The sequence below is a fragment of the Macrotis lagotis genome, chromosome 2, assembly GCF_037893015.1.
Source record: "Macrotis lagotis isolate mMagLag1 chromosome 2, bilby.v1.9.chrom.fasta, whole genome shotgun sequence".
Lineage (NCBI taxonomy): Eukaryota > Metazoa > Chordata > Mammalia > Peramelemorphia > Peramelidae > Macrotis > Macrotis lagotis.
This window is the reverse complement of record NC_133659.1, coordinates 319,244,411-319,260,348: the sequence shown is the minus strand read 5'-3', so window position 1 is coordinate 319,260,348 and position 15,938 is coordinate 319,244,411. Positions and strand designations below refer to the sequence as shown.

At 40.4% G+C, this 15,938-nt stretch overlaps 1 protein-coding gene across 6 annotated transcripts in view; it reads right to left on the bottom strand.

The window, feature by feature from the left end:
* ANO4 (anoctamin 4) overlaps positions 1-15,938 on the bottom strand; it is a 413,892-nt gene that overhangs the window by 39,839 nt on the left and 358,115 nt on the right. For all 6 annotated transcript variants that reach the window (XM_074226672.1, XM_074226673.1, XM_074226677.1 and 3 more), the window contains 4 exons: positions 14,678-14,738; positions 7,260-7,342; positions 5,152-5,292; positions 3,325-3,489 (listed from right to left, as the gene is read on the bottom strand). In XM_074226672.1, coding sequence (XP_074082773.1) covers positions 3,325-3,489; positions 5,152-5,292; positions 7,260-7,342; positions 14,678-14,738 — 450 coding nt within the window. The remainder of the gene's footprint in view (positions 1-3,324; positions 3,490-5,151; positions 5,293-7,259; positions 7,343-14,677; positions 14,739-15,938) is intronic.

Sequence of the window (15,938 nt, the reverse complement as noted above, 5' to 3'; positions counted from 1 at the left end):
GGGCCTCAGTTTCTTCATCTGTAAAAGGAGAGGATTGGACAAGATGGCTCCTTCGGTCTCTCTCTCTCTTGACTCTAAATTCGAATTCTGTGATTCTACATTCTGGATTTCCCTGATGTCTACTCTTTGGAGTCCCGAGAAACCACTGCTTTTCTCCTACTTTGACATGTACCTATAAATGCCTCAAAAACTTCATAGTTAAAGCTATGTTGAAGCATCAAGGACCTCCCTGTGAGAGGGCCACCATATTAATGTTGTCACAACTGGATACAGTGAAGATTGGACCCGGTGGCAGGATAATCCTAATAGCTAAGATGTTTAAGATGTTTAAGCTTCATAGATATAATCTCCTTTGATTATTTCACCCTATGAATCAGGTGTTTTTATTATCCAACAATAATTGGGTAGAACAATAATTCCCAAAGTAGAATTTTCTCATTTTACTGATGAGGAAGTGTTTAGATTTTTCCCTTGGATTCTTCCTCCCTAGAAAGACAGACACTGTGACACAAAAGAAAACTGATCTCAGAGTAAAGAAGACCTGGGTTCAGGTCCTGCTTCTGAGACAAGAGCAGAGATCAATGGACAGCTCTAGGCAGCTCTCCGAGACCTGATTTAATATAAGTCCTTCCATCTAGATGTGAGATCTCAGGTCCAGGCCTCATTGCCTCTTTCACAGCAATGAATTCCCACTATATTCTGATGGCTAACACCTAGTGCTTTCTAATGACATTTTCCAACTGTTACAGGTTTTACTTTATCATGTGAGTTCTCAAATAGATTAGCCCAAATGTTCCCTTCTGTTCTGCAAACAAAGCATGAGAACAGTTACAACAAGCCTCCTCCTCTCTCCCATACTAAGGTTGTTGACTGCCTGCCCCTTCCGGGGATTCTTCAGGCTACAGAAAGCTTCAACTATTTACCAAAAGGAAGAACACTAGTTGCTTTATACTCAGTCTATGATTTTTCAACGACTGATCCATTCTATGGATTTGAAAAAAAATGGATTTAATTCTTTTCCTTCCATTTAAACTTATTACTATTATTAAAAAGCATATTGGTCAAGAGGCTAGAATGCAATGATGCTACTTGTGTTTAAAAGAAGTGGCCATTTCTTTTACCAGGATTAGTTTACTTCAACTGACATCAATTTGTTCAGAGAGGACATCAGTTCTGCAATTTGAGGGGCAGGGAAGGAGGATAAAGGATACCAGACCCAGGCTCACTTTCAGGATGTGATTTGTATGGGTGATATCTAGCATTATGGGAGATGGAAAGAGTTAAAAGGAATTTCCTAGTCTCAAGAGTTTGAAAGTCAAATTGTAAGCTCTCTGTGAGCAAAGACTGTTTTTATAATTTTGTAATTGAAACTCAAGAGGTGATTGATAAATGCAAATTGAAAAATTAAACAGATTAGAGGCACTTGACCTTTTCCTTTTCTTTTCCTTTTTTTTTTTGGTTTCCCGGACATCTTTGGAAGTCTAATGAAGTCTATAGACTACTTTGCTGAACAACAAAATAACAAGAACAGGAGAGTATTATGAAAACTAACTGCCATTTGGGCAGATGGGAAAAATTAAGTGCCATTTATATGGCACTTTATATTTGGTATCTCATCTGATCCTCACAATCTTGAGAGGTCACTATTGTTATTATGCCCATTTTACAGATGATGAATTGAGTCTGAGAGAGTTTAAGTGACTTGCCCATAGTCACTTAAACAGGACTTAAAGTGAAGTCTTCTAGACTTTAATTTCAGGATCCTCTGTATTTGTTTTAAATGCATAAAACAAAATAGAGGGAAGTACAACAGAAACCGATCATAATGAAATACAGTTACCAAAATGTTAAAATAAATAAGTTCATATCTTTTGTGTTAAGAACTCTTGAATTCAACTTGTGGGTTTTTTTCTGATCAGACTACAGATGGAGTCTCAATCACAAAGAGCTAAAGTAGCCCCTGGGGGCTATGAACTAAAATAGCCGATAGACCCTTGCCTCCTTCCTTTGGAGGAAAGAGATCCTTAGCAGTTAAAGATCAGCAGATGGCATCAATAAATCTGATGAGAGGTGAGGCTCCAAATGGGATGCATCCTTAGGAAAGTAATTTGATCTTGCAAGACATCCTCCTGTGTCCTCTCCTTTTCTACTTGTCACCTGACTACATGTTCCTCCCTGTGCATTTCTACTTCCATCAACAGTATGAAAGTCTATGGGAGAGGTTGGCCACCATGTGTCTAGGAAAGAGTATTTCATAATTCAAATGGATTATTCATGTCGCAGAAGAAAAATTTCAATATTGAACAATGAACGTTTCAAACGTCTTAGGGACAGTTGCTATTGTGACTCATTTTGTACAATGAAGAAATCTGTGATGTTGATAATGCCTCATACCCCTATTTTATCTGTTTTTGAAATTACAATGATTTTCTTTGTCACTATGGCATTATTTGGCAGCAGTAGTCATAATAATAATGAATATTTATATAACATTTATAGTAGTAATAGGAGAAGGAATGGTAGTACCAGTGGTGGTGGTGGCAATAGTGGTGGTGCTGTAGCAATGATACAGGCTGAAAAAATGAGCACCATTCAAATCCTGAGCAAGGCATGACCTTCAGATTAGTCTCAGACCTCAGTCAATTCTCTTTCTTGGACTGATGTTGATAAACTTCTACTATGTGATGTGAAATCTCAAAATATAAAACAAGTATATATACCTCAAAATAACCTGAAGAATTCAGCCAGTAAACTGAATTGAGATCAGACCACTGTTGCAGACTGAATTGTTTCCTGAAGTGGACTTAAATTTGATACATAAAAACTTAACAGCACCAATTTTCATAGATGTCACCATACTAAACACTCCCAACCTCTAAACTACATGAAACAAAAAACTTTCAAAATAAAGAGACTTAGGAATTAACCTGAGGATGCTTTTAGTGAATCTATAGAAGATGAGCCGGGCTCCTATTTAACCTCTAAAAAGCAATTATATTTTATCTGCCCATCCAAGCAAGAGACATGTCCAAATGTCCAAAATAATGTCCAAATGTCCAAAATGTCTCTTTATTCCAAGACTATTTCTACTGAGATCCTATCAAAAGAATGGTAATGATGAAGGCTTATTTTATAGATTCTTAAAATTTGCAAAACCCTTTGTATAGCCCTGACCCCCACCACTCCCCTGTGCCCAGACTTGAGAGGAATGGTAAGAAGAGAAGCCAGACAAGTTGTGGATGAACCTTGACTCTTCTCAGGTGGGTTCCTCCTTGCTTCAGAGGAAAGTCTGGCTAAATCACCCTCCCTCCCCTGATTCCTTACCACGTTCAGCAGCATGATGATACAAAAGTTGATGCACACGGCTGTCCCTGTGGTCGCAACCTGAGAGTTATTCCTGATTAAAGCCCACTTGAAGGCGGCGAAAGTACTGACAGTCACAACACGATAAATGACAATTCCAAACACAGCGGCAATCACCACACAGATCTAAAGAGGAAAAAAACAGAGAGGGTCTTGTGGGCTTCTAGGCTTCCAGAGAATCTTCTTCATCAGGGAAAAAATAAAAAAAACAGACAAGCTCAGTATCAGTGATAAAGTTAGACCATGGATGGGATTGCTCTAGAACTGGGAAGGACCTTGGCTAAGGCCAGTGGTGTTCATCTCAAATCAAACTACAGATTGATGACACATTGCCTTTGAAAACCACGACTCGTATTTTTATTTACTTTGTTAAATATTTCCCAACTACACTTTAATCTAATTGACCTGTTCTTTTGGGCAAGGAGTTTGATACCTCTCATCAAGTCTTGGAGTGTGCTCCTGACAGCTCAACAGACCCAAAGCCGATTGTTAAATTTTCAGGGTGAGCATTTACACCTTGGAAAGTGGCAAATGCTACAAATCGGGGCTGAATTTATTGTTGGTTTTGATGGTGAAGTGATGGAGAAAATGTTAATAATGTAAATTAAACTCGAATGACTTGTGGGTTCATTTTTTCCCCCCAAGTCTGTTGTTAAGCATTTATCAGCATACTCCAAGTCCAACAGATAAAGAAACTGAGGGCTAGGTGGGGTTGTGATTTAAGATCAGAGGGTTTCTAGATTAGAGATGGAAGGCATCTTAAAGGCATCTAGGCCAATCCCTAAGGTGGCAGAGCTTAAGTCATTTGCCCAAAGTCTCACAGAGAGTAAACATCAGGTCAGATTTGAACCTAGCTTCTGACTGCAGAGGCAGTTAATTCTCTTTCCACTGTATCCTCCCGCCAGATAAACATCAAAGGTCCAGACAGAGTTTTTTTTTTTAAGGGAGATCTTTTCATTATCATTTTCTCTTTACATTTCTGTCCTTTTTAGTAGTATTCTGCTAGGAGGCTCTATTTTTGAATGATTTACAAATGAGTCATTCATAAAGGACATTTGTCTCAACAACTCTGTATTCTGAGATGTGCTTCCCATTTTCCAACTGAGTTTTCTGTTTTATATTTCTCTGAAGACTTCAAAACATGTGGAATATATCGGAGGAAAGCATAGAAATCAATCTCAGCATGCCCACTGGGTTACATGATGACCATATCTTAAATCCAAAAAGAAAACCTGGCTTTCTTGGATCTGCTCCATTGAGCTTCATAGCCTCACAGTCCAAAATGGTGACTTTGCTAGTCTCATCCTTGGGCCATTTGGGTCTTGAACCAAAATGTTATTGTGAGCTGTGCTGTCAAGAAAATGGCAATCATAGAATTTTGAGATGCCAGATGGGTAAGCAAAAGGACCTACACAATACACCACAAATCTGGCATATCCTCTCAAAATACCCTTTAGTCACAAGTCAAAATCATCAGCATTCCCCTTCAGAAGTGTTTTACTGATCCCTTTCTGAGCCACTCATATCAATTGATGAGTAACAATAATGACAATAAGAAGATAATGACTAACATTTATATAGCCTCTTCAGGTTTATAAAGAACTTTTACTTCTCTTCCTCTGAGACTCAGTTTCTCCATCTGTAAAATGGGAACAATAACAATTCTCCCACCTCTTTCTTGGGTTTAATATGAGGATTAATTAAGGCAAAGTCTCTTAAAATGTTTTATACAAACATGGCTGTTAGTTTCATTTAGAAAAAAAAACAAATGGAAAAAAGTCCTCAAACCATAAAAAATATTCCAGATGCAGAAACAACAAGTCTGCTGCATTTATCTGTAAATGCTTGATAAGGTTCTGGTTTTCCCGAAATGGGGTTCATCCGCTCCTTCTTGGAGTATTTGGCTTCAAACTGGGGCCGTATTTCTTCCTAAGGAAGAGATGGACAACTTTTATGGACAGGCTAATTGAACACAGGAAAAACAGACCCCCAAATGAATCTTTTTATACTAGCATGCCATTCAATTATTTTAGTATCATCTTCTCCACCCACCAAACAAGCCAGCGAGCAACCAACCAGACTAATATGGCAGGCTCAGATCCCCAAAGCTTAAAAGAAGAGATGGTCAGCTTAAAGAAAGCATACCCCACATTCATCATTATTGAAAGCAAGTGATTTAGATGGATATTTTTACAGTCTTACAAGTGTTTCCATTATTATATTAAATCAAACTATAATTCATGAATCAAAAAAGATTATTTTAAAGTGGTTCCCCAGTGACCTGAAAGAATGAAAAAAATTTCCTTTCCACTATGAGGGAATAATTCAAACATCACAATGAAGATGAAAATTCTCCACACTGGAAAATGGAAAAAAATGCAATTCTCAGCTAGCTTCAATTATTCTCTTTGTTATCTTATTTGGATGGTTAAAAATATGATCCTGATTAATTATGCAAACATATTAAAAACTTATCAAAACCAGCTACATGTAGGCAGGGCTTTTGAGACCTCTAAAACAAAGAGATTTGATTTATTTAGCTGAAAACGCCCAAATAGGAAAGGTCACCAAATAAAAAGTAATTATGGGATTAGGAAAAGAATGATAAAGTGTTAGGTTTTGGTTGATGGAAAATTTATGTAATGTTCAGTGTCTTTGAACAATACAGGAAGGGAACTCAGACTGGGCTTTTAACAAGGTGGAAGGAGGAAGCCCAAGGAGGAAGATAGCCAGGGTTGGGATGGGCACAGAAGCCAAGTGATGAGGAGGAAGGGACAGGTATGGGGGAGATGAACAAGAATTACAATAAAAAGTAGTGATTATGTAATAGCACATTAAGATTTGCAAAGTGCTTAACAAGTATTATTTTATTTTGATCCTCACAACAACCTTGGATGCTATTATTATCCTCATTTGACAAATGAGAAAACTGAGGCACAAAGAGATTAAGTGACTTGCTCAGGGTCACACAGCCCAAGGCAGGATTTGAACTCAGGTTTTTCTGACTAAATTGGATGTGCAAACTGAACAATCATATGAAATTCCTCTGAGGTTTATATGAATTGATAAAGAGCCAAAATGCAGAGGCAACCCTTTACAAACAGTAAAGAGTTTAATAAATATTTACTTATATTATCCAGTTTCTGGAATAGGTTTAGCTTTATTTCATTTATTTAAGGCAACCACGGTAGAGAATGGATGTGGAAACCTAGAGGCTCCCCCTCTACTCCCCTTACACCTAGGATGCACACACTTCCAACTTTTAGCACTTTTTGTTTTTCCTCTCTTATTATAAGGAGAGCTCTTCCTTAATAGGAACTGTCTTGCTTGTTTGTATTTGTATTCCTAGCACCTGACAGAGTACTAAGCACATAGGAAACATTTAGATGTTTTGTCCATCCATCCATCCATCCATCCATCCATCCATCCATCCATCCATCCTCTATCCATCCCCCTTCCATCCATCCTTCACCCATCCATCCATCCATCCATCCACCCATCCATCCGTCTATACATCTATCCATCCATCCATCCATCCATATCCATTCCAACCAGGAAGTAGGGAAAAGTCCATTTCTGAGTGACTCTAGGTAAAAGGGCAAGGATAGAGACTGGATGTGTGATTTTAGGGAAGGGAACTCCCTTCATCAAAGCAGGTCAGTACTTTGTCAGTAACTTGTGACCTTGAGATCTGCCTGGACAATGAGAGGTGGAAGGCATTTGACCAGGGTCAAAATGAGAACTGTGAGAGACAGAACCTTAATCTGGACCTTCCTGGCCTTGAATCTGCACTCTCTCCATGATGCTCTGCTACTTCCATGGATGTAGCTGAGTCTCTGGGTCACCTTGGGGAAGAGCATTGTCTTGTAAACCGAGGGGCACATTTTCATACAAACCTCCTCTTCTTCCCAGTCGATCAAGTCCCAGTCATAAGCAATTACTGCTCGTCTTCTTTTCCAAAACTCCAGGAAAACGGTTGCTGGGGTGGGGAGAGAGAAGAACAGATAATTGAAAAATTTTAAAAATGCCTTAGGACACCACTGGCAGATGAATGATACCACTGAGAAAGTAAACTCGAGAACAAGGACTTACATTTTGAGATATAGACCCAAAGTTCACAGTTAGCTTGTGGAATTCAATCCAATGTAAGGAGTAGCAGTTTTGAAATAGGGCATAGAGACTAGACCTGTGAATTTTCCTGGGATAGGGGAGCTTCCAGAGGAGGAAAGTCCCTCCACTAATACAGGGTATCCCCAAAGTCTTATATTGTAATCATTTAAAACTTCCCTAAGATTTCTGGGATCCCCTGTCTATTTGGGAAGCTTCTCTGAAATGTATAGTCTTCGAAATCTGCCTGCTTCATTTTCCACCAGTTGCTTTACTTGGTTCCAACTGCACCATATCTTCAGCATGTCCTGCCCAGGGCATTCAGATAAATTTATCATCAGAAAATGCAACATCATGGAGATTGCTCCATCCTTGGCACTCACAGCTCATCAGTATCCTCAGCTGCTCTTACCTCTCTGATTGAAGACCCGGAGAGCAAAACAAAAACCTTCTCCAGTGGCTTCCTTTTAAAGAGAGCTCAGAATCTCCACCATCTCTTCACTTATCACCAATGACTCTGCTTGGTCTCAATTCTACCATCATCTTCATCGGGCCATTGTGTGGGTACTCTCTGGCACTCACCTTTGCCCCTCCTTTTTCAGCTTCTATTCGGGCAATTGTCTTCTTCCATTAGATTATAAGCTCTGTGAGGGCAGGGACTCTACTTCTTTCTCTTATTTGTAGCTCGAGAATTTAACAGAATACCCGGCAAATAATAGGTGCTTAATAAATGTTTATTTTATCAACTTGTGTCAAAGATCACTGAAATGTCAAGGGACTTGCACAGTGCCACTGAGGCATATAGTGATGATATAAAACGAATACTAGCAACAACAATAAAGACGAACATTTTAATAGGGCTTTAAGATTTGCAAATAGATGAACCTAAATTCCTTAACACTACACCAGGGCGGCTAGTTGGCACAGTGGATAGAGCACTGGCGCAGGAGTCAGGAGGACCTGAGTTCAAATCCAGCCGTAGACACTTAATACTTACTTAGTTGTGTGACCTTGGGCAAGTCACTTAACCCCATTGTCTTTCAAAAGAATAATAAAAAAGACTACACAGTATACATTATAACTTTTTATCAAAAGGTAATCAAATGGACTATCAGTTTTTTTTAAAGAAAGATTTTATTTATTTTGAATTTTACAATTTTCCCCCAATCTTGCTTCCCTTCCCCCACCTCCCACTGAAGGCAGTCTGGTGGACCATCAACTTTAATTCATTCACCATCTTAGCTGTTGTTAGACTAATGGGGTGGGGGGCCAACAGATTGTCTTTCATTCAGTGGGAAAGGTAACTGATGCCTAAATTCAAATGTCACCAGTATCCTAGGTGCCTCCCTCTGGCCACCCTCAACAAAACCTTCTGAGCATAATCCTTCAGATATGGTCCAACCACACCTGTCAGCCACTCGATATGCATTCAATGAGCACCTATTAGGGGCTAGATACAATGCAAAGAGCTGGAGATGCAAAGATAGGCAAGGAACAATCCCTGCTCTCAAGGACCTCACAATCTCTTTGGGGAGACAACATAGAGCAGCTCTCTATATAGGGGATGTATATGGGATAAACGGAAGATAATCCACAGAAGGATGGCACAAGTATTAATGGTGCATTGGGACGGTGGAGGGGAAGTGGAATTCTAAGTGGGATTTCAGGGAAGCCAAGAAGTGGAAATGAGAAAGGTGAGAACTCTATGCATGAAGATGCCCGGAGACTACCATGTGGAGGAAAATCAAGGAGGCCAGTGTCTCCAGATCCAGAGTGTGTAGAGGAGACTAATGAATGTGGGAACAGCAAAGGAAGGGTAAGAGGGAATCAAGAGTGAAAACTGCTCCAAAGAAGCCTGGGGACCCCTTCTCGGAATCATATTTTTAAATACATACAACAAAATGCACTGGATGGGCAAAGGACGCCAATTATCTTGAAATGTTTGCACCCAGCTCGATGTCTATATTAAATACACATAGATTTATGTTCACAAGGCTAATTAAATATATGTAGTGATCTACCATATGAAACAATTCCCTATATCTGCACACACATAATTAGATATATATAGTTATGTAACTATACTTCATATACAAATGTAAGTGGGTATAGAGATATATTTATAATATCTATCTATCAATATCTAGATACACAAAGATGAAATCAAATGCACCTGTGTGTGCACAAGTAAAAACTGAGGTTATAGGGGAGGGTAGGTGGCACAGTGGATAAAGCACTGACCTTGGAGTCAGGAGTACCCGAGTTCAAATCCGGCCATAGGCACTTAATAATTGCTTAGCTGTGTGGCCTTGGGCAAGCCACTTAACCCCAATGCCTTGCAAAAAACCCAAACAAACCAAAAACTGAGGTTATGGATCCCAGGATTAGGCAATCTTGAGTTGCTGATGTTCAACAGCCTCAACATGCAGCTGCTTCTTTCAGTCCTTCTCTGAGTTAGAAAACTGGGGACATCCAGGGATGCTGCCCACCAGGCAGAGGGGTTCACGGCTCCAGATCTTTCAAGATACTTGAAGGACTTATGTGACTTTTTATCTTGATAGTGTATTTTATAAATATATCTCTAAAGAGAAAAAAATTTTTTTTGAATTTTTTTCCCCTTATGTCTATTAAAAAAGAAAGAAAGAAAAGGAGTCTGGGAATTTAAAGGAGGACCATTTGGTTTCCCCTTCCTTGCCCCTTCAGAAGGATGTGTGTAGACAGCACCATGAGCAAATCTATTGAGAAGAGAAGCAACTTCTTTGTTTTATAGCTTTTTCCTTCTTCTCCTCACTTCTACAGGGAGGCCTGCCCTTTGTATCACTGGAAACATTTCCATGGAACAAAAGAAGTCAATTTATTCTTTCCTCTGGAGGGGAGATTTCCTGCTGAGTGCTCTACACTTAAAGGCTGTTTGCTTCATAGCAGTAGACCCCATGCCATCTTCCTCTCCTCTTCTCCCAATGCCCCTCCTGCCACCCCATTCACCTTACCCCATTCATCTTGTATTTATATAATTCTTTATAGATTTCAAAGCACTTTCACATCTATTGGATCATTTTCTCTCAGAACAGCCTTGTGAGGTAAGACAGTGGGGTGGAGGAGTGTGGCTCAGATGCAATAGGCCCTGGGTTCAAATCCTGTCTGAGATGCCAACTGAGTGACTCTGGATAAGTCAACTGTCCTCCTTGAGCTTCAGATTCTCCCTTGTTAAAATGGGGGGACAGCATCTATCTCAGCATAGTATTGGTGGAGAGAACCCACCCTGAGAGAAGACCCTGGCCTCACTCCTCATCTGGAGACATCTGGAAAATCATTTATTCACCTATAAAGGTGGGCTCAAGGCCCCTCAGCGTCATTTCAGCTCTAAAGAACTGATTCTTTGGAATGATAACCAAATATATAAAATTTTGAAAGCTTTTTTAAAAAAGTGCTATGTAAATTCAAGCCATTATCCCCATCTTTAGGCAGGGCAGGAATGGCAATCCCCTTTGAGCCAACTGAGGGCAGAAATCAACTTGCTTCCTTCAAGTCACATGAATCTTTTTTTTTAAATTTTTTTCAAGGCCATGGGATTAAGTGATCTGCCCAAGGTCACACAGCTAGGTAATTATTAAGTGCCTGAGGACGCATTTGAACTCAGGTCCTCTTGACTCCAGGGCTGGTGCTCTATCCACTGCGCCACCTAGCCACCCCAAGTCACATGAATCTTAAGAGAGGAGGCAGAAATCATCCTGCTCATCTAATATTCTCAGTGGTAAATATTTTGCACAATTAAAAACTTATTTTTCATAGGCTCTTCAGGTTGATTCTTAGGTCACCATGAAAATTATAATTAGCATACATATGTGATAACAAGAGGGGCAATGGGTTGGAACAAACAGAGGGCTGGCCTTGGAACCAGGAAGACCAGCGTTCCAATTCTTCCTCTAAAACATCTTAGGAAGCTCCGTGCTCAGAACATCCCAAACAACTCTCTCAGATGAGGAGATGCTGACCTATGAGGGAGGGAGTTTTCATACTAGGAATGCCCCATGCTGATTAAACACAGTTTGAGAACCCCTACTCCATATCCCCCAAATTAAATCAGGAAGCAAAGGCAAATTAAAATTGATTTTCAAAAACTGTACTATAATAAAGAATCAAATATCTTTCTTCCTTCCCTCCTTCCTTGCTTCCTCCTTCTCCTCCCTCCTTTTTCTTTCCTTCTCTTTATCCTCCCTTCCTCTTTCTTTCTTTTCTCTTTCCCTCCTTCCCTCCTTCCTTCTCCTTTGTTTCCTCTTGCTTGTCTTCCCTCCTTCTCCCTTTTCTCTTTTCTTTCCTCCCTCCCTCCTTCCTTGCTGCTTCCTTTCCTTCCTTCTGTAATGAGATTCACATTAAAACTATCATTTCTATTTTTAAATCTGGACTGGAGATTCGTTCAATGAAGGTCACCTCTGGGGTGAAAACTTCACTTCCCAATATAGTTGAGCAATTAGTCTGTATTTTACATTCTTAGGAATTGCCTAATTCATATTTTTAATAATTTTCCATTTCAAATAATTTGATAATCAATAAATAATTAAAAATTAATCATTTTTAATAATGGGAGAACTGAGAGAGCAAGTCACTGATCCATGGTCACATAGCCAGCTACTATTGGAGACAAAACTTGAACCCAGGACTTTCTGATCTCTGGGTCAACTTTCTAACCATTGTGCTAAGTGGCTCCTCAAATACATAATCATAACCTTGAGATATTGTTTAGACTGATGAAGCTCTCACTGAGTTTGTTTACCGTAGATAGTGTAGTTCTTGGCCACAAGGGAAAGCATCAGGTCAAAAAAGTCCCCCCTCTACACCTAAAGGCTGTTTGGGGAGATGAGCACAGACGATCTGGCTTCCTAAAGACTCACATGTTGTGTTCCTGCTCACGATGCCATGCTTCCATCCTAGGGAGAGAAACCAGTATAGAATCTGTATGGCTCTCTCCTTTGAACGTTTCTGAACAAAATCCAACGCTAAGGAAAAGCCTCAGTAACCCCAGTTCATGGAGACCCAGGCATCAACTTCTCTTCATTGGGTGCCAATCATCTCCCAAGTTAGCCCTGTCTTGGCTGGTCCACACTGGCCAATGCAGCCACAGGGGGTGTCTCCGAAAGGTCACTTGAACTTGGAAAAGGAGCCTTGTGGATTCCAGCAGGGTCAACTTAAAATAGAACCCTGCAGAGTCTCTGGAGAAGCTGGAGGATTCCAGCAAAAAGGAAGCAAATAAACAGGGTCCCCTTCTCCCTGGGGCTTGCAAAAGTTGACTGCAAAGAACCCCTAGACTCAGCCAGAACCTGCCTTTAGTTGATAAAATCCTTTCACTTGCCTTTCCATCAGTCAGGGAGCAACAATTCAACACCTGCTGTTTGTCGGGTACTAGGTAGCAAAAAGGAGGGGGATTTTGTAAAAAGCTCTGAAAACCTTAAAGTGGGAGACAGGTACCTAAGGATGACAGAAGAAAAAGCTTCCCATCACCAGATCCCATCCCAGCCACTCCTAAAGTTCCCCTGGGTCAGGTTCGCCCGTTCCTCATCTCTGATCTGGGCTGGATCCAGAATTGTATACAGACCGATGTCTGTGGCAGTGTTGGTCCAGGATGGCGAGGGCAACCAGTACCTGATGGGGCGCAGAATGGGGTTATCTCAGCTTACCCCAAGGGGGGTCCAGTCCAGTGCTAGAGGCAGAGACACTGATGCTGCTGCCACATTTATCGGGCAGTTGCTGCCAGTAGGAGTGGCTGGTTCTGGTGCTGGTACTGGAACTGTCTTTGGTGGTTTGATGAATGGTTACGTCAGAAACCCTTCACTGAAGCAGCAGCAGCTGTCCTCATATGATCTCCTGGGATTCGCCTTGCCCGAACCTGGGGATCTAGGCAGAGCTAGGTGGGGCGGTGGATGGAGCAACAGCCTCAGCGTCAGGAAGACCTGCGTTCAAATCTGACTTCAGACAGTGACTAGTTGTGTGGCCCTGGGCAAGTCACCTTACCTTGATTGCCTCTTGTAAAAAAAATGAAACTATGGGTCTCTTTTGTTTGATGGTCGCTTTCTGATCTTGTTTGCCATGAAATAAATTGCTGCTTGGATTTTTAATACAAATTATGAAAGTAATTCTGTGTATCTTAACCATGGCTCAGAAAACTAGTTCGTTGGCATCATGGAAATGCATATTATTTCCAAATTCACTTCATTAAAGATGAAAACTTAAAAATGCTATAGAAATATTATTATTATTATTATTAGGTTAAAATGTTATATAAATTCATACTCCCTTAGTTCCTTCTAGGATGCTAGCTGAAGGAAATCACAGGATTCAGAATTTAGTCCTATCCTTACTTTTACACTAAGAAACAAGTTACTCTAATTTAGTAAAAACTTTCTTCTTATTAATATTCAATGTCAGATTTGAAGAGGTGTATATATAGTCATTGAATTTGGATATCTAGGTGGCACCTGAGTCCAAATTTGTGTGACCCTGGGTAAGTCACTTCACCCTGCCTGCCTCAGTTTCTTCTTCTGCAAAATGAGTTGGAAAAACCAATGGCAAACCATTCCAGTACCATTGCCAAGGAAATCCCAAATAGAATCCTCAATAGACAGACATGATGGAAACAACTGAACAAAACTGAATTAACCGATATGACTATCAGCAACTGTTATGTTATTCATTTGTTTCAGTTGCATCCAACTCCTTGTGACTCCAATTGGGGTTTGTTTGGCTAAGATACAGGATTTGCCATTGCCTTCTCCAGCAGTTCTTATATAAAAATGTAATTTTTTTAAGTTTTATTTTTTTAAGGCAATGGGGTTAGGTGACTTGCCCAAGGACACACAGCTAGGTCATTATTAAGTGTCTGAGGTCGGATTTGAAGGGTCAATGCTCTATCCACTGCACCACCTAGCTAAAAATGTAAATATTGAGACATGGTAGATAAGATGCAAGCTCTAAGGGAGGAACTGCTTTTGTCTCTGCAATTACCAGGGTTAAAACTTGAGATCCTTTGAAAAATATTTGTTGATTTGAATTGCTCTCTAGTCTAGGAGATCACAATATATAGCAGGGAGACTGAGGCAGGGACATAGACAGAGTTCAAGTATCAGTACTATGAGATCAGATTGGGGAGAGCTGTATTATATAATTTGTACAGAAGAAAGTATTTAAATGATAACACTTTCCAGCAACTTACCCCAGACTGCCATGAAAACAGCAAAAAAGACGGTAGCTCCATTGTCAAAAAGATGGGTCACCTGGGGACAACAATCACGAGTTAAGTTTTTATTTATGAAGAAGACTAATCCTGATATGCAAGCTGTTCCTACGTTTTTTGGTCTCTTTAAAAACTCAGGAGGTCAAGGGGTCCAGGGGTGAAGGTGGGCACAAGGAATGCTTGAAGTCTTTTCAATCAGGAGTCACTGGGCCGTTCTCAGAAGGTTAAGGATCGGAGTCACAAGTTTATTATTGCTTCCCATTTTGAAAGGATGCCACGTTTTAGAAAGAACATTACTAAGAGGAGGGTAACCAGAATGGAGGAAGGACCCAAGTCTACCACAAATTTATGCTCCCTCGCTGCAACCCGGCAATCTTGTCCTATCATCATCTGACCCTTTCACCCTCCACAGTAATGCTCCCAAACCTTTCCATCTCATCTCTCCCATGACTTCCCCTGTCCCCATGCTCTCAGCTGAGAATTTTGCCTTATATTTTACAGAAAAAATAAACCATTCACCACGAGCTCCCTCTTCTTTCCTCTTTCTCATCTCATCACTCCGATGCCTTTGCCTTTGCTTCCTCTTTCACCCCAGCCTCACTTGATGAAGTGATCTGCTTCTTTTTGTTTGTTTGCTTGTTTGTTTTTTGGCAAGGCAGATGGGGTTAAATGTCTTGCCCAAGGTCACACAGCTAGGTCATTATTAAGTGTCTGAGGTCAAATTAGAACTCATGTCCTGACTCGAGGGCCGGCGTTCTATCCACTGGGCCACCTAGCTGCCCCAGGTGACCTGCTTCTTACATATTCAAGCCATCCTGCTCACAGAACAAGCCCTTAATCAATCTTTGATGATTGATTGAGGAAAATAAATTGAAGCAATGAGGGATATTAAGCAGGAGGGTGGAAAAAAATCAAACTTGTGTGGCATTGGGGATGAGAAGTAGAGGAGACATTAATTGACTCCAAAAATTTCAAAGGTTATCATGTGGTTTGGCGCTTATACACAAAACTAAGAGCAAGGGAGGCAGGAGTAGTGAGATAAATTTAGGATTGATGCCAGAGATAACTCCACAACAAATGGAACTATCTGAAAATGGAATGGGCTGCCCAGAAAAACTAGATTGTCAATAAATATTTATTAAAACACCAACTGCCATATGCTAGGTGGTGCAGCAGTACCTAGAGTCATGAAGACTCATCTCCGTGAGTTTAAATCCAGCCTCAGGCTCTTTGTAGCTAT